The sequence below is a fragment of the Lithobates pipiens genome, unplaced genomic scaffold, assembly GCF_037356315.1.
Source record: "Lithobates pipiens isolate NorthernLeopardFrog02 unplaced genomic scaffold, aLitPip1_a1.2 Scaffold_3, whole genome shotgun sequence".
In the NCBI taxonomy this organism is placed as follows: Eukaryota; Metazoa; Chordata; class Amphibia; order Anura; family Ranidae; genus Lithobates; species Lithobates pipiens.
The window spans coordinates 197,702,285-197,726,611 of NW_027507790.1; the positions used below are offsets into that span (position 1 = coordinate 197,702,285).

Consider the following 24,327-nt stretch of genomic DNA (forward strand, 5'->3'; position numbering starts at 1 on the left):
CATTCTATTTCCTTAGTTATGCTTAGTCTTTGCCTTTTTTTACAGGTTCCCACCAACGTCTCCACTTAAACCATACCCAAATAGACCCCCCCAGAAAGTGGAGCCCCTTCCGTTCCCACGATGGAGTGATGAGGATGCTGTGACCTCCCATAGTCACATTCCTGTGAAACCCCTAGTGATGGTTAGTTCTGTTTGGTGTTCGTCTTTTACTATATATTTTTATTTATTTTTTTGGCACTTGGACAATGCTGTTCTCATTTTATGTTTATTGTAATATGTTTTTGGACAAGACTCTAATGCAACCACATCCGTTATTTATCCTTATCGCATAAAAGGCCTTCCTTAACCGCTTGCCGGCCAGCCGGCGCAGTTTTACTGTGGCAGAATGGCACGGCTGGGCGAAACAACGTTAACCTTGTGTCACTTTGCCTTTTTGCCACTAGGGCTCCTGTAGCATGTGCCAGGAGCCAATGGCCTTCCTTATCAGGCCATTTTTTTTGCTATTCGGCACTGCGCTACTTTAACTGGCAATTGCGTGGTCATACAACTCGCATGAAATTGATATCATTTTTTTTTTCCCCACACATAGATTTCTTTTGGTGGTATTTGATCCTCACTGAGTTTTTTTGTTTTTTATTATAAGAACAAAGAAAAATAAAAAAATACTTCATAAGTTTAAAGTGATTGTAAACCTTCCTGTTTTAATTTTTTAAAATAATAAACGTTATATTTGCCTCCACTGTGCCGCTCGTTCTCTACAGAGTAGCCCTGATCCTTCTCTTCTGGGGTCCGTCGGCGGCTTCTTGCATCAGATAACCCCTTAGGAAAAGTGCTCTCCCACGGGTGTGCTTCCAAGTCCACTATTTGTGTCCATAGATACGAATGCCAGACTCGGCCCTGCCCCCAGTGCATGCGTAAAAGGATTTGATTTACAGCAGCGGGAGCCAATGGCTGTGGCAGTGAATCATTCCCATTAGTGAATCATTGGCCAGGATGTGCTGATTAAGTCCTGCTGTGTTCAATCAGCCAGGCCAGCGGGCAGGAGCATGTACGCGTAAGCCATGAAGTACAGGTACGTTACAGTGCCTATACTGCGGCAGGGCAGCTTGTACATCTAATGCAGCTGGTCGTAAAGTGGTTAAAAGTTTTTACAAAAATACACACCAGGAAACAAAAACTCTACAACACAATAGCAGCATTATGTACACAACATAAAAATACTCATTGGATACGATGAGTTTTTTTTTGTTTTGTTTTTTAAGCAAACCATATGGCTCATAAAAATAAAATGAGCACTTTATACAGTGGACATATTCTGAAATGATCTAATATTCGCCCAAAAAGAAAAAAGAGAGAATTTTCATATATTTAACAATTAAAGTGATATTAAAGTCTAGTTTTTTGTTTTAAAAACAAAAAAAAAAAACATGTCACACTTACCTGCTCTGTGCAAAATCCCTGCACAGAACAGTCCAGTCCAGAGCCTCCTCTTCTTGGGACCCACGTCGGCACTCCTGGTCCCTCCCTCCTGCTGAGTGTCTCCACAGCAAGCAGCTTGTTATGGGGGGAGCACCCAAGCTCCATTTAGACATGGAGCCAGGGCCCAGCCCCATCCATTTCCTGATTGGCCCACTGGCTGTGATTGACAGCAGCAGGCCAATGGCAAGGCTCTCCTGGACATCGATGAATCGAGCGGGGGCTCAGGGTAAGTATTAGGGGGGGGGGGCTGCTGCACGCATAAGGTAAAAAACCTTGTGCCTTTACAACCACTTAAAAAACCGCAAATCTAGAAATGTGTTTTATAATGGACTCTATAGGCCCTATTTCTCACCTAGTCTTTCAGGACCGCACCTGGAGACAGCGCAGCTCCTCCCCACTTCTCGGGGAAACACTGCAGTCATAGTTTAAAGCCTGGACATTTCCACCATGACCTCAGTTGTAGTGTTTCCTCCACCCATGGTGGAAGAGCTGCAGGGGTGTGCTGAGCTCTCTGCAGGTTCACAGGCTTTGGCTGTCTGGTTGACATATGCGTAGGAGTCACTGTTAATGGCATGGCTCTGAAGGAACGGCACGGGTTTGCCGCTCCTTCTGCATGCATGAGCTAGTGTCGGAAATATGAAGTGTAAGCGCCCAACTTATATATATATATATATATATAACTCTTAAAGTAATACAACAAAATACAGACATATGTGCACACATGTGTGGCAAATGAGTGTAGTGTGACCCCAAAAAGAGATGGGGATAATACTGGTAAATATACCAAAAAAAGGATAAAGTCGAAAGTGACAACCTAAAAGTGTGTGTATGAAATTAAAAACTATATAAATGCTTATCACAGTGAAGAGAAAAACAAAATGAAAATCAATCAATATAAACACATGGAAGTATAATTAATAAAGGTGATAAAGTCCATAATAAGACGTGCAAGATATCAGTCCCAATGTGCTCCGGTGTCAACCGAGATCCTGTGTTGTTATGACCAAAAAGGTGTTCCACCCTGTGAAGCTCCCACCACCTTACGAAGTGCAGGCTTACCGGATGGGTATGACCCAAGTAGGCATACGCCTCAGGGGTCAACAAGAGCTTATAATCCCGACTAGAGTAGTCCCAATTTGGATATTCCAATCGCACCACATACGATTCATACAGACGACTGGATGTAATCACTGTTTTTCATATACATGGACAACTCCGACAACAGCTCAGGCATGGAAGATGAAGAAACAAAGCCAACATGGCATAATAACGTTTTTTTTAAAAAAAGACCTTTAATAAAAATAGTTCAAACTCACATTTCCAAAGTGATCAATAAAGCATATCAGAGGAAATAGGCAGTGGCGGAGTCCTCCCAGGGAGGACTCCGCCACTGCCTATTTCCTCTGATATGCTTTATTGATCACTTGGAAATGTGAGTTTGAACTATTTTTATTAAAGGTCTTTTTTTAAAAAAAACGTTATTATGCCATGTTGGCTTTGTTTCTTCATCTTCCATGCCTGAGCTGTTGTCGGAGTTGTCCATGTATATGAAAAACAGTGATTACATCCAGTCGTCTGTATGAATCGTATGTGGTGCGATTGGAATATCCAAATCGGGACTACTCTAGTCGGGATTATAAGCTCTTGTTGACCCCTGAGGCGTATGCCTACTTGGGTCATACCCATCCGGTAAGCCTGCACTTCGTAAGGTGGTGGGAGCTTCACAGGGTGGAACACCTTTTTGGTCATAACAACACAGGATCTCGGTTGACACCGGAGCACATTGGGACTGATATCTTGCACGTCTTATTATGGACTTTTTCACCTTTATTAATTATACTTCCATGTGTTTATATTGATTGATTTTCATTTTGTTTTTCTCTTCACTGTGATAAGCATTTATATAGTTTTTAATTTCATACACACACTTTTAGGTTGTCACTTTCGACTTTATCCTTTTTTTGGTATATTTACCAGTATTATCCCCATCTCTTTTTTTGGGGTCACACTACACTCATTTGCCACACATGTGTGCACATATGTCTGTATTTTGTTGTATTACTTTAAGAGTTATATATATATATAAGTTGGGCGCTTACACTTCATATTTCCGACACTTTTTCCAGCTAAAAAGATCCCAATTTTAGCGTGTTAGCAGCCTTCAGCTTATCCTTATTTCTCTTTCGCAGACCACTGCGCAGTATTGTTGTTATTTAGTTTTCATGCATGAGCTAGTGACTTCACCAGCTGCATCTAAAGTAAATGATCTCCTAAACGGTGCACATTTACAAGATATTTACTGTACCTATATAGGTAACCCTTATTATAGGCTTACCTATAGGTAAAAATTATACATGGGAGTTTACTCCCATTTCTTTTCATAGCACGCCCTAAGACAGAAGTGCACTGCCTATATAACCACTCCCACTAATGGGACTACATCATTATCATTATTATTATTATTATTATTATTTTTTTGTGCCAGTGTCTAAGGTGTTGGCCACGAGTGATGTGCTGTGCTGAGCTCCACTGGAGGAATCCTTGCTGGGGCTAGCTATGCTGACCGGATCCATTCAAAGTGTCCTATTTGGGCCAAATTGAGTGGTTTCTGGGCCTTATCCAAAGAAACAAAGTTTTACCTGTGAATGCTTCTCTTTTTAGAGAGCTGGACCCTGGGATCCAGTACTTTTTGGTAGTGAGGCCATAAAGTTTTTACTGGCAGGGTGCTGTTGCCGGTCCAGGATTGTGGGTTTGCTCTATGATCCCCTGCTCCTGAATTTAAACGGAACCCACCATGAAGGGTCTGTTGGTTTACCACAAAAAACCCTCCTACGGTGGGAAAGGTAAGTGGAGCTTTCTAAAAAATCTTTTGGAAATTTTTTTTTTTATATCATACATACATACAATTTTTTATTTAGTTATCAGAACATAAAATAACAAATAAAGACATTAATAAAAGTATAACAGGATTCACGCCATTACAGTTAAATAGCGAATGCATTTTTGATAAATACATTAAGTCCGTATAATAATCGTAAATAATCCTTCAAATTCATATCTTTAAATTCCGTTTCTAGCTAGTAAACCTCCAAGAAAAAAAACTATTCACCCCTAGGGGAGCAAACTGTGAACAGGTCTATTCTAACACGAATAAACAAAAGAGAACAGGATGTTGTCTAGTAAATCAATCAGGAAATGAAAGCAGCATAAGTCTCTACAAGGATTAAGTGATACCAACAGGCTACCTAGTGGTAGTTAAGACTGAGCGTACATCTTTTGAATTTTCTTATGAATGTCTCCTTTAAAAATAATGTTGTCATGCCTATGTGTCACCACTGTGGGCTGTATTGAGCACTCACCGCCTCATGCTGGAAACAGCGCTGTGTCAGGAGCCAAACACTTCCTCCCCTGGCAGAGCCTCCGGTAAGCCTAAGGGGGAATTTGTCTCCCCGCCTGTTCGCCTATTGCCCCCCTATGCTGTAATTCCCCCTGGGATTATTTTTATTTTTTTTAACAGAAGAGAAAGCATGGTGGCCACTCAGTGGCTTTGTAAACCCGCCTGCGCCCCATGCTCTATGGGTCAGAGAGGACATGTAGTCCGCCGCTCTCATGGGAAAACCCATTATTTTGAAAAAGGGGGTGGGGCCGTATGCAACGTGGGGGCGGGGCTAATGGCGTCTACATTCTCCGATGCCAGTTGCACATGGAGGCAAGCTTTTATAAGCACACTGTGCCGCAAAGAGGTGGCATTATCCGGTTTGGTGACGCAGGCATTTTTCCTTTTGACACATTGTTACTGCTTCAGGCTGGGCATTAATGGCAGAAATTTTTGCTGGACTATAGCCCTAGCAGTGTATGCATTCCTTCTGGTAGTGCCTCTGCTTTGTGCATCAGGTTATGAGCGGAAGGGGGACAAGGAACACCTCAAAGGATTCTAAAGGATCGATTGTTTTCCAACAACCTAAATCCATGTCCAAGAAAATGTCATCCTCCCCTGTGAGTGATGTGGCTGGTCAGAGTGAGCCGTCGGGGTTGGGGGGGGGGGGGGGGGGAGACTGGTGTTGCAGCAGCGCTGGACTCTTTAGACTCTGTATATATCGCCCAGGAGGTTTTTTTTCTTCTACCGTTTTGTTTGGAACAGAAGATTGATGCTATGATCACTTTTCCATAGTGGATTCAAGCGTAGCAGATCCCCATCCAGTGCTCAGGACCTTCGTACTGAGGTTCAAGGGGCAGGGGATCAGGAAGTTCTTCCAAAAGACCAGGAAGATGCTGATATACCTTCTCCTTTTCCAAGGATCCTAATATGGAGGGAGCAGTCTCGCAAGAAAAGATTGTTGGTACACTCCCTTACTAAGATGGTTCGCTCGACTTTTTTGCTGCCTGTATTGATGCGCCTACCTATGATTACTAAAGCCTTCCCCATCTGGGGATGCCTTTCCTATCCATTCATGGCTAAAAAAGCTGATGTGTTCTGAATGGGAAAACCTGGATAAGCAGTTTTTTCTCTAAAAAAAGTTTTATATACTTTATCCTATGGAAGAGGAATTCTATAAGAAATGGGATGATTCCAGCAATTGATGCTGCAATCTCCTCAGTAAATAAAAATCTCACTTGTCCTGTAGACAATGCACAAATGTTCAAGGATCCAACAGATAAAAAGTTAGAATTTATTTTTAAGAACAACATTTCTCTGTTCAGTGGTGCAGCTGGCTCTTGCGACAATTGGAGTATCTCAGTCCATGAAGCACCAGTTTGTAGAGATACTTTTTTATTTTCTAAATGGGTTCCTTTAAGCTAGTGCATTGTTGGTTCACTTACCCTTTCCTTCGATTTCCCTTCTAAATGTTTTTTTTTTTTTCTTTGTCTGAATTTCTCACTTCCTGTTCCTCCTAAGTAAGATGTTCAGTAAGCTGTTCTGGCTGACTAAACACAGCTCAGATGATGGTGTGAAGTTTACTGAGGAGAAACGGGAAGTGCGAAATTCAGACAAAGAAAAAAACCATTTAGAAGGGAAATCTAAGGAAAAGGTAAGTGAACCAACAATGCACTAGCTTAAAGGAACCTATTTAGAAAATAAAAAACAAAGCTTTACAACCCCTTTAAGATTATTCCTGATCAGCAGGCCCAGCAATGGGCTGGCATATCAGAAGCACTATGTTTTACGGTGGATGCTATGAAACATTCTATTATTCAAGCCTCACGGCTTATGCTAGGACTGGCACATACACGCAGAGTCTTGTGATTGAAAAATTGGTCAGCTGAAGCGGCATGTAAAAAGCTCTTGGCCAGTTTCCCATTTCGTGGTGAATGATTACTTGGAGACAATTTAGATAAATATATCCAAAGGATTTCTAATGGGAAAAGTTCTCTTTTACCAGTGAAAAATAAGTTTAAGCATTTCTCCTTTTTAAAACGTGCATCTTCTCCAGTGCCAGGAACATCTGCCTCTCGACGGTCTCCACCGCCGAGCTCAAAAGGAAGACCTCAGGGGCAGTCCCAGGTCCAAAAGAGGACTTGGGGCACTAAAGCCTCCTTATGAAGGGGCGCCCCCCTCGCATGGGTGGGAGGAAGGCTTCTACAATTTTCAAAGATCTGGCAGTAACAATGTCAAGACAGATGGACGGCTTCCTCCATTTCTCTAGGCTACAAACTAGAGTTCAGAGAATTCCCATCTCCTCCTTTTTTAAGATTAAACGTTCCCAGAGATCCAGGGAAAGGGAAGTCTCTCTTTCTAGCTATGGATCATCTTGTCCCAGAAGGTGCTATCAGAGGTTCCCACAAAAGAGCAGAGTTCAGAGTTTTATTGAAACCTCCTTCACGGTTCCAAAACTGAACGGGAAGGTAAGACCCATTCTAGATCTCAAGGATCTGAACCGGCACTTGAATATCCGGTCCTTTCGCATGGAGTCAGTCTGATCGGTTGTCTCCATTCTGCAACGAGGGGAATTTTTGTCATCAATCGAAGATGCCTATCTCCACATGCCGATTATTTCCCGCTCATCAGAAATTTTTATGCTTCGTAATTTTCAGTTTGTTGCTCTGCCGTTTGGTCTAACCACCACACTGCGTGTGTTCACAAAGATCCTGGTGCCTCCTTTAGCCAGGTTAAGGGCTCAGGGTAGAACTATCCTAGCCTATCTAGACAGTCAGTCTCTGGTCTAAACCAAAGTTTAATCTCAGCTGTAAGCTACCTGGAATTTCCTAGGCTGGATTCTCAACCTAGAAAAATCCTCCTTAAAACCATCAAGGAGATTACAGTACTTGGGGCTGATCATAGATACCGTACAAAGGAAGGTATTATTACCCCAGGCAAGAGTCGGCTCCATAAAGGAACTGATTCGACTTGTCAAAACAAAGAGAAATCCTTCCATTCCATTCCATTGTATGAAATTGTTAGGAAAGATGGTGGCCTCTTTCGAGGCCATTCCTTATGCTCATTTTCATTCAAAATAATAAAAACAGTGTAGCGCTTCACTAATAGATGTGGTCAGCATAAATTATATAAATAAAGACAAAGATAATATGAATATGAATGCCTAAAGAAAAGTCCAACATTGGCCGCACATTCCACTATGTAGCAGGCCCGAGGGTGGCCGAACCGTCACAGAGGGGGGAAATTGGACTAGGCGGGTGTATTCATACGAGTCTGCTTGACTGTAACATCAGAGAGAAATGGATAAAATACTTCTTACCGACTTAGTTGGACTCATACAGTCATATGACAGTTGAGTCTGGAAGGCTTTAGGTCACAGTTTGGGACCAAGGAGTACAAAGAGGAAGGTCTGTTGAGCTGATGGATGAGCTCCAAACGATTGTAGGCCCTGTGATGGATCCTTTCAAATGGAACGTCAAGGTTGTATGTAGTCCAGCTCAGACGTAGCCCGTTGTACTGATGCTCCAATCTCACCCAAATAGGGAGGGAGACGTTGTGGAGGTTTAAGCCAGAGAAACAGAAAAAAGGAAAAAAGAAAAAAGGCTCCACATGGTGCAGGTCAGGCGGTATAAAAAAGGTTGATTTATTGAAGTCAAAAAATAATTAATGACTTAGTGATCACATAGAAAGTCTAAAATAAAGATTAAAAGCAATGTAGGGTGCCAACAACTCGCCCAACGCGTTTCGACATATGTGTCTTCTACAGGGGCTTGTACTTTTTTCTGTTTCTCTGGCTTAAACCTCCACAACGTCTCCCTCCCTATTTGGGTGAGATTGGAGCATCAGTACAACGGGCTACGTCTGAGCTGGACTACATACAACCTTGACGTTCCATTTGAAAGGATCCATCACAGGGCCTACAATCGTTTGGAGCTCATCCATCAGCTCAACAGACCTTCCTCTTTGTACTCCTTGGTCCCAAACTGTGACCTAAAGCCTTCCAGACTCAACTGTCATATGACTGTATGAGTCCAACTAAGTCGGTAAGAAGTATTTTATCCATTTCTCTCTGATGTTACAGTCAAGCAGACTCGTATGAATACACCCGCCTAGTCCAATTTCCCCCCTCTGTGACGGTTCGGCCACCCTCGGGCCTGCTACATAGTGGAATGTGCGGCCAATGTTGGACTTTTCTTTAGGCATTCATATTCATATTATCTTTGTCTTTATTTATATAATTTATGCTGACCACATCTATTAGTGAAGCGCTACACTGTTTTTATTATTTTGTTTGTTGAACTTTGTTTGTTTTCGGTGTTGGCTGCTGTTTTTGGCTGTTGAGGCCTTTTTCCACATATACTAAATTGTAGCGCAGTGTTTTCCCCTTAACTGTGTCATTTTCATTCAAGACTGCTACAAAACACCTTTCTGTCGGCTTCTAACAAGAAAGTCCAGGCTTTGGCCTTTCCAATGCCCTTATCCCTCAAGGTGCGTCAGAGCCTCCAATTGGTGGTTGATATCCAGCAACCTCCAACAGGGGAAATCCTTTCTACCGGTATCCCTGTAAGTGGTAACAACGGATGCCAGCCTTCTAGATGGGGAGCATGTCCTGGAAGAAGCATCTGTCCAGGGGAAGTGGTCCAAGTCAGAAAGGACCTTGCCCATCAATATTCTAGAAATTCGGGAAGTACGTCTGGCCCTAGAGGCTTGGAAGCTCAGACTACAAAATTGCCCTGTCAGGATTCAATCTGACAATGCCACAGCTGTGGCCTACATCAATCACCAAGGGGGCACGACAAGTCGTGCAGACCAAAAAGAGGTGAATCATGTTCTAGCTTGGGCAGAAAGCAACATTCCTTGCCTATCTGCAATTTTCATTCCAGGGATAGAAAATTGGCAGGTGGACTACATGTCGCCAACAATTGTTTCCGGGAGAATGGTCCCTTCTCCCCAACATCTTTCTGTCAATATGTAAAAGGTGGGGTGTTCTGGGCGTGGATCTGTTTGCGTCCAGATTCAACAACAAGGTCAACAACTTTGTGTAAAGGACAAGGGATCCGCTAGCGTGTGGAACAGATGCCTTGGTGTTTCCATGGACTCAGTTCTCACTGATCTATGCATTTTTCCTCCAGTTATGCTGCTTCTGCGGCGCCTTCGCAGGATCAAGCAGGAGAGGAAACGGGTGATTCTGGTGGCCCAGAAGATCTTGGTTTGCCGAGATAATAAAGTTGGTAGTAGGGGACCCTTGGACCCTGTAGTTGTTGTGGCCAGACCTTCTCGCACAAGGTCCAGTATTCCATCCTACCTTACAAACACTAAATTTAACGGTTTGGCTATTGAAACCCACATGCTAAAGGATTTGGGTTATCTCCGTCAGTGTCTACTTTGGTTAATGCTAGGAAGTCGGCCTCCAGAGTCGTATACTATAGAGTCTGGAATGCATATGTCTCCTCATGTGGATCCAGGGGTTGGCACCCCAGGAAGTATGTCATAGGTAGGATCCTTGAATTCCTGGAAATGGGATTGTAAATTAAGCTGGTCTAGAGTACTATCAAGGGCCTGGTCTCGGCCTTATCAGTATTCTTTCAATGGCCTCTTGCTTCTCACTCTTTGGTAGGTAACTTTATTCAGGGGGTAACACGGATTAATCCTCCTGTCAGGGCACCCCTGAATCCTTGGGATTTGAATTTAGTCTTGTCAGCATACAGAAACAGTCTTTTGAGCCTATACAGGAAATTCCCCTGGTTCTTTTGAGAAAAATAAACTTTTTGGTTGCCATATCCTCTACAAGACAGAGCCGTCAATTCCGATACTCTTCTGGCAAAGAGCCATATTTGATAATGCATAAGGATAAGGTGGTATTGCAGCCTCATCCTGAATTCCTACCGAAGGTAGTGACAGGTTTTAATTTAAACCAGGATATTATTCTGCCTTTCTTTTTTTCCAGAGCCTCGATCTAGGGAAGAGAAGTCACTACATTCCCCTGATATAGTGAGAGCGGTCAAGGTTTATTTAAAGGAGACTGCTTAGATTTGCAAAACTGATGTTTTGTTTGTACTGCTGGAAGGTCCTAAAATGTGGAGAGGCAGCATCAAATTCTACTATTTCCAAATGTATTCATCAAGTGATTGTTCAAGCGTATGGTCTAAAGAAGAAAATTCCTCTGTTTCATGTTAAAGCGCACTCCACCAGGGCTTTTGGTGCCTCTTGGGCGGTGCATCATCAGGCCTCCATGGCTCAGATCTGCAAGGCTACAACTTGGTCTTCAGTCCATACATTTAACAGATTCTATCAAATTTATGCAAACTTTTTCTGCAGTTCTTCTTGTGCTTCACATGTCTGTTTAACATGTTGTAGTGCTGAAGGTGGGACAGGTAAAGTTGAACACTCAGTGAGTATAGGCCAAGACCACAGATTTGGCGTGCCTGGTTTAGATGGTCACCTAATTTTATGTATTCGCTGTCCCCTCAGGTGCAGAAACAAAGACTGAGTACGTGGGTTATATGGTATCTAGTGATACTGCCATTACAGACCCTGGGGAAGTTTTTTTGCTTTAGACCAGAGCTTTTCCTCAAATAAGAACTATCCATGTTTCCTGGCATCCCCCAAAAACTTCAATTTGTCCTAGAAAATGAGTTTGTGTGTGAAGCATAAGGCTAAGTATAAGATGAGGAGTCAAGGTTTTCTGGGTTCACATTTACATGCTACGTTCTGTATGAGAAATGGCGATGCCCTGCTTCACCCGATGTATTATTTATCACCATCACACATAAGCATTTACGGTAATCCTCTTGTTACCGATCCAAGCAAATGATTTTCTCCTATTGTATAATTTTCTAAATGTATTCTAATATGCCACCTGCTGCACTTTAATCTTCATGGTTGATATTATATTATGCTAATATATTCCCAAATGACATAAAGGAGAAATGTTAATCAAACCTGTTTCCTCTCATCCCATGTAGCTGTCTCTTCAATATTCAAGCACTGGAGAAATGGCTGTGCTAGCGAGTGGAATTTGTGTTTTGGAGTGTCAGGTGTTTGTGAAGGTGGTTTCTCAGTGATTGCTGGAGAAGCCAATCATTTATTGATTTAAGAATCTCTGTGGAATCTGAAATTCTGGAGCTCTGTTCCCAGTCCTAAGGTTCTTTAGTAGGCATTTAGAATATATTCACAAAAACTTACAAGGTCAAATGGGATATTGTCTGCTGTACAGTTGTCTGTTATGCTGCACAGAAGGGGAACAGCTGATCTGCGTGGCTTTCTATAGACATCAGGTGGCAGTAGGTGATCCAAGAAATCATCTATTGTACAAAACCTCTTTCCTTAAACATGCATGTTCAGATCGGCTACCTGAGGGACGCACTAGGGACTGGGGTATCTCGAAGGGGGCCCTGATTATCTGGGTTCATTTTCCAAAATTGTGCCAGAGATGTCATCAGGCATTCCTGGTAAAGGCTTATGGAGGAGGTGTGTGTGTGTGTGTGTCTGTGTATATGTGTGTGTGTGTATATGTATATAATATATATATAGTGCCTTGCGAAAGTATTCGGCCCCCTTGAACTTTTCAACCTTTTGCCACATTTCAGGCTTCAAACATAAAGATATAAAATTTTAATTTTTTGTGAAGAATCACCAACAAGTGGGACACAATTGTGAAGTGGAACGAAATCTATTGGATATTTTTAACTTTTTTTAGCAAATAAACTGAAAAGTGGTGCGTGCAAAATTATTCGGCCCCTTTACTTTCAGTGCAGAAAACTCACTCCAGAAGTTCAGCGAGGATCTCTGAATGATCCAATGTTGTCCTAAATGACTGATGGTGATAAATAGAATCCAACTGTGTGTAATCAAGTCTCTGTATAAATGCACCTGCTCTGTGATAGTCTCAGGGTTGAAAGCGCAGAGAGCATCATGAAGACCAAGTAACACACCAGGCAGGTCCGTAATACTGTTGTGGAGAAGTTTAAAGCCGGATTTGGATACAAAAAGATTTCCCAAGCTTTAAACATCCCAAGGAGCACTGTGCAAGCGATCATTTTGAAATGGAAGGAGTATCAGACCACTGCAAATCTACCAAGACCTGGCCATCCCTCTAAAGTTTCAGCTCAGACAAGGAGAAGACTGATCAGAGATGCAGCCAAGAGGCCCATGATCACTCTGGATGAACTGCAAAGAACTACAGCTGAGGTGGGAGAGTCTGTCCATAGGACAACAATCAGTCGTACACTGCACAAATCTGGCCTTTATGGAAGAGTGGCAAGAAGAAAGCCATTTCTCAAAGATATCCATAAAAAGTCTCATCTAAAGTTTGCCACAAGCCACCTGGGAGACACACCAAACATGTGGAAGAAGGTGCTCTGGTCAGATGAAACCAAAATCAAACTTTTTGCCCACAATGCAAAACTATATGTTTAGCGTAAAAGCAACACAGCTCATCACCCTCAACACACCATCCCCACTGTCAAACATGGTGGTGGCAGCATCATGGTTTGGGCCTGCTTTTCTTCAGCAGGGACAAGGAAGATGGTTAAAATTGAGGGGAAGATGGATGCAGCCAAATACAGGACCATTCTGGATGAAAACCTGTTGGAGTCTGCAAAAGACCTGAAACTGGGACGGAGATTTATCTTCCAACAAGACAATGATCCCAAACATACAGAAAAATCTACAAAGGAATGGTTCACAAATAAACGTATCCAGGTGTTAGAATGGCCAAGTCAAAGTCCAGACCTGAATCCAATCGAGAATCTGTGGAAAGAGCTGAAAACTGCTGTTCACAAACGCTCTCCATCCAACCTCACTGAGCTCGAGCTGTTTTGCAAGGAAGAATGGGCAAGAATTTCAGTCTCTCGATGTGCAAAACTGATAGAGACATACCCTAAGTGACTTGCAGCTGTAATCGCAGCAAAAGGTGGCTCTACAAAGTATTAACGCAAGGGGGCCGAATAATTTTGCACGCCCCACTTTTCATTTTTTTATTCGTTAAAGTTTCAAAAATCCAATAGATTTCGTTCCACTTCACAATTGTGTCCCAAATAAAAATGTTATATCTTTGTTTGGAGCCTGAAATGTGGCAAAAGGTTGAAAAGTTCAAGGGTGCCGAATACTTTCGCAAGGCGCTATTTTTATTATTATTATTTATATATTACATTTTTTTTTTTTTTTCCCCTCTTCGTTTTGCTCTTTTCCAACACACAAAGTAATTTGCACTTTATAAGACACACTCTGGGCTATACCGAGACCTCTATAGTTCCAAATGGATCCAGATAACTCCTGCTCCAACCAATATGTTTAAGTATGTAAACAGGCACTTTAAAACAGGTTAAAATCCCTTCAAAGAAAGAATTTACAGTTCTCAATACTCTTATAAGCAGAGAGTTCTTAGGTTTCAGGGTTAAGGCAGTGGAAAAACATCAAGCAGGTAAATATATACGGTGGGAGTTAATAGAGCTTATCCATCTTCCTTCTCCTGTATGTAATATCTTAGTCACAGTTCACATAGATGATTCACACTCACCACCCTGCTTGGAAGTTCGCTCTCACCAGTTCCTTGAGATTGCCTGTATGCTTCTCCCGTTGTGCCTCTCCTCTGCTACATGTGCCAGAAGATTGCTCTCCACCTCCCCACGCTGATCTCAATCTTTCAGAACCCAATCCAGCCTTTCGATGACAGTCAGAGGAGGAGCCGTCCCCTTCACTATACCGCCCACTGCCGTCGGATCTCCCGCAGATCACAATCACTGCTGCATGGCGTGGTAATAGGCAGAGGGGGGATGTCCGATCGGCTAAGCACCGTTTTCCCTAGCCATCATCCGTCCTGATAGAGGCAAGTGGACCGGCAGGTCAGCGGGGAGAGACGCCGCTCGTTGCGGTATGCTGCTAGCATGGAGGGGAGAGCGAGGCTCCGACTCACTCACACATGCACAACCTCCTCCTCCTCCATCCGGTCACGCCCCCTCCAAATTAAGAGAGTTTAATATCACTTTAAGGATGAGTGAGGCTAATACCGGTTTGTCATATTCTTTTAGCCTGTGCATCATGTTATTCCTGCTTCTGTTAATGCCACTTTCAGTGTAATTTAGTTTTATTATATAAGAAATGGTACATGAGTGTTTAATAAATACGTTACTGAAACTCTTTGAAATGCTTATGGCTTATTGTAATATTGCTCATCTTTAATACGATTTGATTAAAAATTTTGCACATAATACTTTTTATATTTTCTTTATAAATAGTTTAAAATAAAACCTTAGTCGTTTTACTTCACAAGAGCGCCAGTTCTTCTTTCCAGCCGAGCTCCGTTGACCTTGACAACCTTCAGCGGCTTTCCATCTCCATGATTAAAAAATGTAACCAACCGATTTTTGGCATACTATGCCTTTGCTAACTTGTGCTGTACCCGTTGTAAGCTCTGTCCATCATACAAATGAATGTAGCACCATTGACAATCTGTGTAGCTCACATGTTATGCCTATGTAAGAACCCCAACGATAATGAAATATCTATTTTGTATGTGCGAATGGATTGTGATATTATATTAATCCTATTCTTTATTTTTGTGTAAAATGTGTAAAACAATATGTGAATTATTATCCTGTTTTCTTCTTTTTAAAGAACTCTGAGATGTGGTATAAACGTCATAGTATCGCAATAGGAGAGGTACCTACATGTCGACTGCTTCATCGCAGAGAATTAACAGCAGCAAACATTGAAGAAATATGGAAATCCAAGACACTATCATGGTAATTTATGTCCTATTCATTACTACCAGCTTAGACATTACTTTGGTAGTCTGGTTAGATAAGTCAGTAAAGCCTCTGTGTGGAATGACCATTGGCAGGAGATTCTGTAAAATATCATTAATGAATTCTTGAGAGGCGAGCAGACACAGGTATGAGTGCAGTCAGGAGCACATTGGGGACAATAAGAGGGCAGACAGTAAGGGAACACAGGTCAGTGGGGTGCATTTACACATTTAATGTTTAGAGAGAACTTAGATATACAGTATCCATACCTGCAAGGCTTCTCTTTTTATACCTTAAAGAATAACTCCACTTTTGTTGAATAGTTTCCTTCTTATGCTAAAATCGCCATTAAGCTATTTGTATATTGCTATCATATCTCCTCTTGAGCGTCTCCTCTCCAGGGATGAATATGTTTAACCACTTTCAGACCGGACCATTTTGCTGGTCAATGACCAGAGGTCTTTTTACAATTTGGCACTGCGCTGCTTTAACTGGTAATTGCGCGGTCATGCAATGTTGTACTCAAACAAAATTTGCGTCCTTTTCTTCCCACAAATAGAGCTTTCTTTTGATGGTATTTGATTGCCTCTGCGATTTTTATTTTTTGCGATATAAACGTAAAAAGACCGCAAATTTTTAAAAAAATGATATTTTCTACTTTTTGTTATTAGAAAAATCCAATAAACTCAATTTTAGTCATACATTTAGGCCAAAATGTATTCAGCCACATGTCTTTGGTAAAAAAAAAAGTCAATAACTGTATATTTATTGGTTTGCGCAAAAGTTGTCACATCTACAAACTAAGGTACGTTTTCTGGAATTTACGCAGCTTTTAGTTTACGACTGCCTATCATTTCTTGAGGTGCTAAAATGGCAGGGCAGTACAAAACCCCCCCAAATGACCCCATTTTGGAAAGTAGACCCCCTAAGGAAATTGATAAGTGGCATGTTGAGCCCATTGAATATTTTATTTTTTTGCCTCAAGCGATTGAATTTTTTTTTACACAAAGTTGTCACTAAATGATATATTGCTCACACATGCTATGGGCATATGTGAAATGACACCCCAAAATAAATTCTGCTGCTTCTCCTGAGTACGGGGATACCACATATGTGGGACTTTTTGGGAGCCTAGCCGCGTACGGGGCCCCGAAAACCAAGCACCGCCTTCAGGCTTTCTAAGGGCGTAAATTTTTGATTTCACTTCTCACTACCTATTACAGTTTTGAAGGCCATAAAATGCCAAGATGGCACAAAACCCCAACAAATGACCCCATTTTAGAAAGTAGACACCCCAAGCTATTTGCTGAGAGGCATGTTGAGTCCATGGAATATTTTATATTTTGCCACAAGTTGCGGGAAAATTACAAACTTTAATTTTTTTTTATTTTTTTTTCACAAAGTTGTCACTAAATGATATATTGCTCACGCATGCCATGGGCATATGTGAAATGACACCCCAAAATAAATTCTGCTGCTTCTCCTGAGTACGGGGATACCACATATGTGGGACTTTTTGGGAGCCTAGCCACGTACGGGGCCCGAAAACCAAGCACCGCCTTCAGGCTTTCTAAGGGCGTTACAGTTTTGAAGGCCATAAAATGCCAAGATGGCACAAACCCCCCCCCCCCCAAATGACCCCATTTTGGAAAGTAGACACCCCTAAATTTAGGGGTACACTAGTGAGACTAGGTAATAAATGGCGGGTGCCCTGAAACTATAAAAAAATAACTAACCAACCAGCGTCACCTGTAACAGTTATATGGTGATCACTGGTGAAAGGGTTAACTAGGGGCAATCAGGGGGCTTTATGCGGTAGTATATGGGGGTCCCTGGCGCTATAAAAAGCTGCGGCGAACCTAAATACCTACCTGCCTAACTAGCGTCACCTGTGACACTAATACAGCGATCAGAAAAACGATCGCTTATTAGGCTGGGTTCACACTGGAGCGATGCGGGAACGCCACGAATCCGCGGCGGGTTCCCGCATCGCATGCCTCCCGGCGGCAGTTCACACTGCCCTATGTGAACTGCTGGGAGTGTCAGTGAAATGTTAATGACACCCCCAGATCAGTTCGCATATCGCAGTGCGATCTGCAAACTCGGATCGCATGGTGTGAACACCCATGCGATCCGATTCTGCTGCGTACCAAAAAAGGGGTCCCGTGCCAATTTTCGGCGGGTGCGACGCAAATTCAGCCATACTATCTGTATGGCTGAACTCGAATCGCACAGAGATCGGATGTGATTTGCACTGCAGTGCGGTGCGAATCACATTCGTTCTCATAAACCGCTGCAATGTGAACCCAGCCTTAGTGACACTGGCGACGGGGGGTGATCACGGGGTTAAACCTTTATTGGGGGGGTTAGGGGGGTACATTAGAACTAAAGGGGGCTAACCCTAACTGCCCTAACAGTTATTACAGTCACAAATGACACCAATGCAAAAAAAAAAAAAAATGACATTGGTGTCACTGTGACTGGGGGGCAGGGGTAATTGGGGGGGTGATCGGGGGGGTGTGAGTGTGCCTGGCATGTTCTACTGTGTAGTGTCGTGTTGGTGCAACTCACCGATCCTCTCTCCTCGGTGTCGGAACGAAAAATACCGACACGGAGGAGAGATTACATCACTTCCTCTCCTGTGTTTACATTACAGGAGAGGAAGTGATGTCACGGAGCATTTCTATTCGTCGGGAGCGATCGCGAGGGGGTGGCCATGAATGAATGACCGCCCCCTCATCGCGGATCGCTCCCGAACGAATACCGACCGCCGCAGGCACCGGGGGGGGGGGGGGCGATCGGGCCCCCCACCCGCGGGAAGGCAGGGACGTATATATACGCCCATATGCCTGCCCGTGCCATTCTGTCGACGTATATCTTCGTGCGGCGGTCGGCAAGTGGTTAATTGTAAATGTTCCTCAAAACTGAGATCCCCAGCCCTGTTATTAGTTTTGATCCTCTTTTCTGGATTCTAGTTTTGTTAAGTGGTAGAATTCTAATTTTATCTCTTGCAAATATACCCTTTTTAATACTTGCCAATATTCTACTGGCCTTGCTTGCTGCAGCTTGGCATTGCGTGTTATTGCTGAGTCTGTGATCTGCTAGTACCTCCAAGATCTTTTTCCATCCTTGATTTTTTATTTTTTTTTATGAACAAGTTAAACAGGATTGGTCCAAAGAACAGAGCCCAGGGTTACCCCACTTAACACTGCAATTCAATATCTATGTCAATATATTGTATATATTTTTGTTTTGACGCCTTCCACTTAAAATTAGATTGAGTCAAAAAATCTGCAAATTGGTTACAATTTTTCCTAAGTCTCTGCTAAGGGATATGCTGCAGCCAGACTAAGTGTGACTAGAACATAAAATACAGTATCTCACAAAAGTAAGTACACCCCTCACATTTTTAAAAATATTTTATTATCTTTTCATGTGACAACACTGAAGAAATTACACTTTGCTACAATGTAAAGTAGTGAGTGTACAGCCTGTATAAAAGTGTAAATTTGCTGCCCCCTCCAAAATATCTCAACACACAGCCATTAATGTCTAAACCGCTGGCAACAAAAGTGAGTACACCCCTAAGTGAAAATGTCCAAATTGGGCTCAAAGTGTCAATATTTTGCGTGGCCATCATTACTTTCCAGCACTGCCTTAACCCTCTTGGGCATGGAGTTCACCAGAGCTTCACAGGTTGCCACTGGATTCCTCTTCCACTCCTCCATGACTGCATCATGGAGCTGGTGGATGTTGGACATTCCGCTCCTCCACCTTCCATTTGAGGATGCCCCACAGATGCTCAATAAGGTTTAGGTTTGGAGACATGTTTGGCCAGTCCCTCACCTTTACCTTCAGCTTCTTTAGCAAGCCAGTGGTAGTCTTGGAGGTGTGTTTTGGGTCTTTATCATGTTGGGAGTCTCTGAAAGGAGGAGATCATGCGCAGTATGTCACAGTACATGTTGGCATTCATGCTTCCCTCAATGCTTCCCCCAGTGTCGGCAGCACTCATGCAGCCCCAGACCATGACACTTCCACCACCATGCTTGACTGTAGTCACGACACGCTTGTCTTTGTACTCCTCACCTGGTTGCCGCCACACATGTTTCACACCATCTGAACCAAATAATTTTATCTTGGTCTCATCAGATCACAGGACATGGTTCCAGTAATCCATGCCCTTAGTCTGCTTGTCTTCAGCAAACTGTGGGCTTTCTTGTGCATCATCTATAGAAGAGGCTTAGCTATGCAGACCAATTTGATTCAGTGTATGGTCAGATCACTGACAGGCTGACCCCTCCCCCCACACCCCTTCAACCTCTGCAACAATGCTGGCAGTACTCATACGTCTATTTCCCAAAGACAACATTTGACTATGACGCTGAGTACATGCACTCAACTTTTTTGGTCGATCATGGCGAGGCCTGTTCTGAATGGAACCTGTCCCGTTAAACCGCTGTATGGTCTTGGCCACCATGCTGCAACTCAGTTTCAGGGTCTTGGCAATCTTCTTATAGCCTAGGCCATCTTTATGTAGAGCAACAATTCTTATTTTTATTTTTTTTAGATCATCAGAGAGTTCTTTGCCATGGGGTGCCATGTTGAACTTCCAGTAACCAGTATGAGAGAGTGAGAGCGATAACACTAAATTTAACAGACCTGTTCCCTATTCACACCTGAAACCTTGTAACACTAGTCACATGACACGGGGGGGGGGGGGGGTGGCTAATTGGGCCCAATTTGGACATTTTCACTTAAGGGTGTACTCACTTTTGTTGCCAGCGGTTTAGACATTAATGGCTGTGTGTTGATTTATTTTGAGGGGACAGCAAATTTACACTGTTATACAAGCTGTACACTCACTGCTTTACATATGTAGCAAAGTGTAATTTCTTCAGTGTTTGTTACATGGAAAGATATAATAAAATATTCACAAAATGTGAGGGGTGTACTCTCTTTTGTGAGATACTGTATATGCGTTCGGATCTGTTTAAAATAAATATTTGCCCAAATTCTGCTTCTCTCTACATATTCTGTCTAATTTTTATTATTTTAAATGCTGTTTCTGTCATTATTCATATGAAAATGTGAGTTTCTTCTCATTTTCATGAATGAAATACAATATTGTGAAATTGATGATACATCACCTCTCCAAGTCATCTATAAAACGCCTCCAATTTTACTAAATCAGGACCAAGCTTACCAAAAATGTTTTTTTTTTTTTTCCAGTGATTTTTTTTTTTATATGTGGAAAATATATGTGCTCTGAACAGAAATATGCGCAACCTAGCTGCCAACACTGCTGAAGACCACACAGCGAAATACAATAGGTGAACCAAAAAAGTGTGGCGCTTGAGTTGCAAAGAACCATAACCCACGTGAATACCTTAAATATCACTGAAAATTGACAAATCAATGAAATAACATAAAGTTAACACAAAAAAGAACAAATAAAATCAAGTGAGCACTTGTCACACTCTTCAAAGTGTGCAATGTGAATCACGACTCCAAATGTGAAGTAAAAAAAAAAAGGAAGAGTGAAGTTCAGCCTCTGATGTGACGTTTAGAAGCATAGAGGGATGACGCCACCACCGTAGTAAGGGAAGGAGGCTTACCAGATGACGTGGACTCAAAGGGGCTTACGCCTCTCAAGTCATACAGGCCTGTAGGTTATCAAAACCCAATGATCGTGCGTGCCCATATGTCATCTCCCGCAAAACCTCAGACCATATAATCATCAGTGAAATTCATTATGTAATATTCAGTCATCCGGGAATAAGGAGCTCAGGTATCATGAACCATGCAAAGAACCAGCATATCGTGATACCGTTTTTGACAGATAATTTTTATCTATTTTTAATTAACACTCACATTTCATTCGATCATTAAATGGCATAATCAGAGAAACGGCGATGTCTGTAAGGGGGTCCACTCGACTTGTTGTGACTACACAGTCGTCATCTGGAGTGTGGACCCCCCCAAACAGCATCGCTTATAAAGAAGAAATGACCCCAAACCGCAAATGACGCCGGAAAAGCTTCTAAGGTCATCACTTCCGGTCTCACGGTCCAGAAGTGTATAAGCATAAATAAACCTCCATATATTATCCCATCCTCTGAAATATGTGTATCTCACTATACATCAAATCGCTTACTGTAAACTCAAAAATCTAAAACGGCGGCTTGTCGTGCAGAGGCTTCTCTTCGCAACACATCACACCCAAGGCTCGCTCTGAGAACGAGGCTAGGTTACAGAGCGGCTACAACCATCATAGCCAAGCCTCGCTATGACCACCTATCTATACCTAGGGTTGCCCCACACAGACCTCACAGCCAGGTCACATGACACCGCCAGACGGAAAAACTAAACGTCTTCATAGTAACAAGGAAACAACCCATATTCATTGCTCTATATAAGCGTCTATCGACACTATGGCAATGGATTCTAATATGGTCTCTGAAGGAACTTCTCATATATTAAATCAAAGGAAAAAGTGTGTATGTATATATGTGTGTATATATATATATATATATATATATATATATATATATATATATATATATATATATATATATATATATATATATATATATAGAATAAACACTCGCCCTGCCATACAACTCCAAAATAGGAGGGGGGGAGGTGAAAAAGAGGGTTTCCATAATATTAAACCCAATAATGGATTTGTAAACTACCGGCTACACTGCAGTATGGAGTCATTAATTACAACAGGGATATCACACTACTAGTTTAAAAATTTAAAATTCACACACAATTAGCCCAAATCTTAGTGACACATGTACTGTATGCAACAGACTTGATACCTAATTGACAATCAGTACAAAGATTTAATGCTATTTAAGCCATAAAATCCAAACCGTGATTTCCCATCACTTAAGTAACAATAAGTAGTCCATAATGACTAAAAATGTATGAAATAAAAGAACTTAAATTACAATAAAAAAGCCGCAATAACATTATGGCGTAAATTATGTCAACTTTGACCTGAATAAAATTAAATACAATAAAATAAAATTGAGCTCCCTCATGCTTAAATGAATTTATGTCCAGCTCCACATTCATCCCAAAAGCATGGCGAGTCTGTAACTCATAGATCCAAAACGTTTTGAGTCTTGACACACCCCTGGTATTGGCTCCACCCCTCCATGGTGCAGTGTATCTATGACAAAATACTGAGTTCCCATAGGGTTACGGGCATGGTGCTGTCGATTGTGGTGTGGAACAGTATGTTTCACACTCCCAAGCTTAGAATGTCAAGGAGTCTTTAATTTAAGCACTGTCACATTATCTCAAGAAGAAAAAATCGTGTTAAAACAAAGGTCTCAAGTTTGCTCCCCCACAGAAGCTGAACAAATTTGACACCTTTGTGGATGTCCACAAATTTATTAGAAAGGTTAACATACAACGGTACATAACCTCTAACCCTACTAGGAATGTTGCCAGGGCTGCTACATCAGGGACTGTAAATTCAGGGTTCCCTTCCCTGTTTAGTCCCCCTACACAGTTGGCCACATCGCTGAGTATGTTCAAAGTTAGTATTAATTAATCTGGCCCTATTACCCCCTAGAAGGACTCGCAATCCTCTACCTAATGTGAATAGACTTTATTTGTTCTTTTTTGTGTTAATTTTATGTGTTTCATTGATTTGTCAATTTTCACTGATATTTAAGGTATTCACGTGGGTTATGGTTCTTTGCAACTCAAGCGCCACACTTTTTTGGTTCAATTATTTTATTTTTTTCCCAGTGACATTGTAAGGTTTGGCTTGCTAGGAGGAAATTTTGCCCCCCCCCCCCAATTGTCACACCCATTTCTTGCAAATAAAGTCCTGTACCAGGAAAAAAATTACTACAGCCATTCAAAAATAAACCTTTTCTTTATTGTACATCATGGGACACAGAGCCTTAAGTAATTACTTAATGGGTTATGGGCCACCTTCAGGTGTTGACACTGGTATACCCAATACAGAAAGTTCACTCCCCTATATAACCGCTCCTCCTTCCAGGAGTACCTCAGTTTTTTCACCAGTGTCTAAGGTGTTGGTCACGAGTGAAGATTTGCTCTGAGGAGCTCCAGGAGGGATCCATGCTGTATTTAAAAAAACCTCCACAACCGGATCCATCCATGCCACTATGGCCACAGGATGATACCCGGGCCTTGCATGGAAGAACAACATTTTCCCTGTAACGCTTCTCTTTGAGAGCTGGACCCTAGGAACCAGGACTATTGGTTCTATATATTAATTTGTCTAATCCCTATAGTTAGTCTGTATTGAACTCTAAGCACATGTTACTGTTTATCGCAATAATACAAGGTTTGCTATGAAACCAAACACACGGTTTATAAGTAATAAAGTCTTATTCATTTCCAAAGGAAATAAGAAAGCTAACAAAGTATTAAGATATTACAAAGCTTACAATCAGAACATAATACAATAATTATACTTATCACATCCTCTAGAATAGACTCATTGGCTGGTCTCCAGATGTTGAAATAGCTCTGTGCTGCATGGCTTAGGCCCAAGCCAGCATTCCGAGCAAGGTCTCAAGGTGATAGAGGGAGAGCTATGAGGCTCAGGCAAAGGCCAGCATCAGAAGAGAGAGAGATCTCTTTGGTTGCAACAGCCCTTTTTACAAACCTCAGTCACACCTCATCCAAACCCCCTCCCATTGCCAGCCCAACTTGGTTTTGGACAAATCAGAG

General features: G+C 42.1%; 1 protein-coding gene across 1 annotated transcript in view; it reads left to right on the forward strand.

Annotated features, from left to right (window-relative positions):
• Positions 1-24,327, forward strand: part of DEPDC1B (DEP domain containing 1B) — a 109,149-nt gene that overhangs the window by 33,068 nt on the left and 51,754 nt on the right. Inside the window, exons 3-4 of the mRNA XM_077462684.1 lie at positions 46-181; positions 15,473-15,600. Of these exons, the coding sequence (XP_077318810.1) occupies positions 46-181; positions 15,473-15,600 (264 nt within the window). The remainder of the gene's footprint in view (positions 1-45; positions 182-15,472; positions 15,601-24,327) is intronic.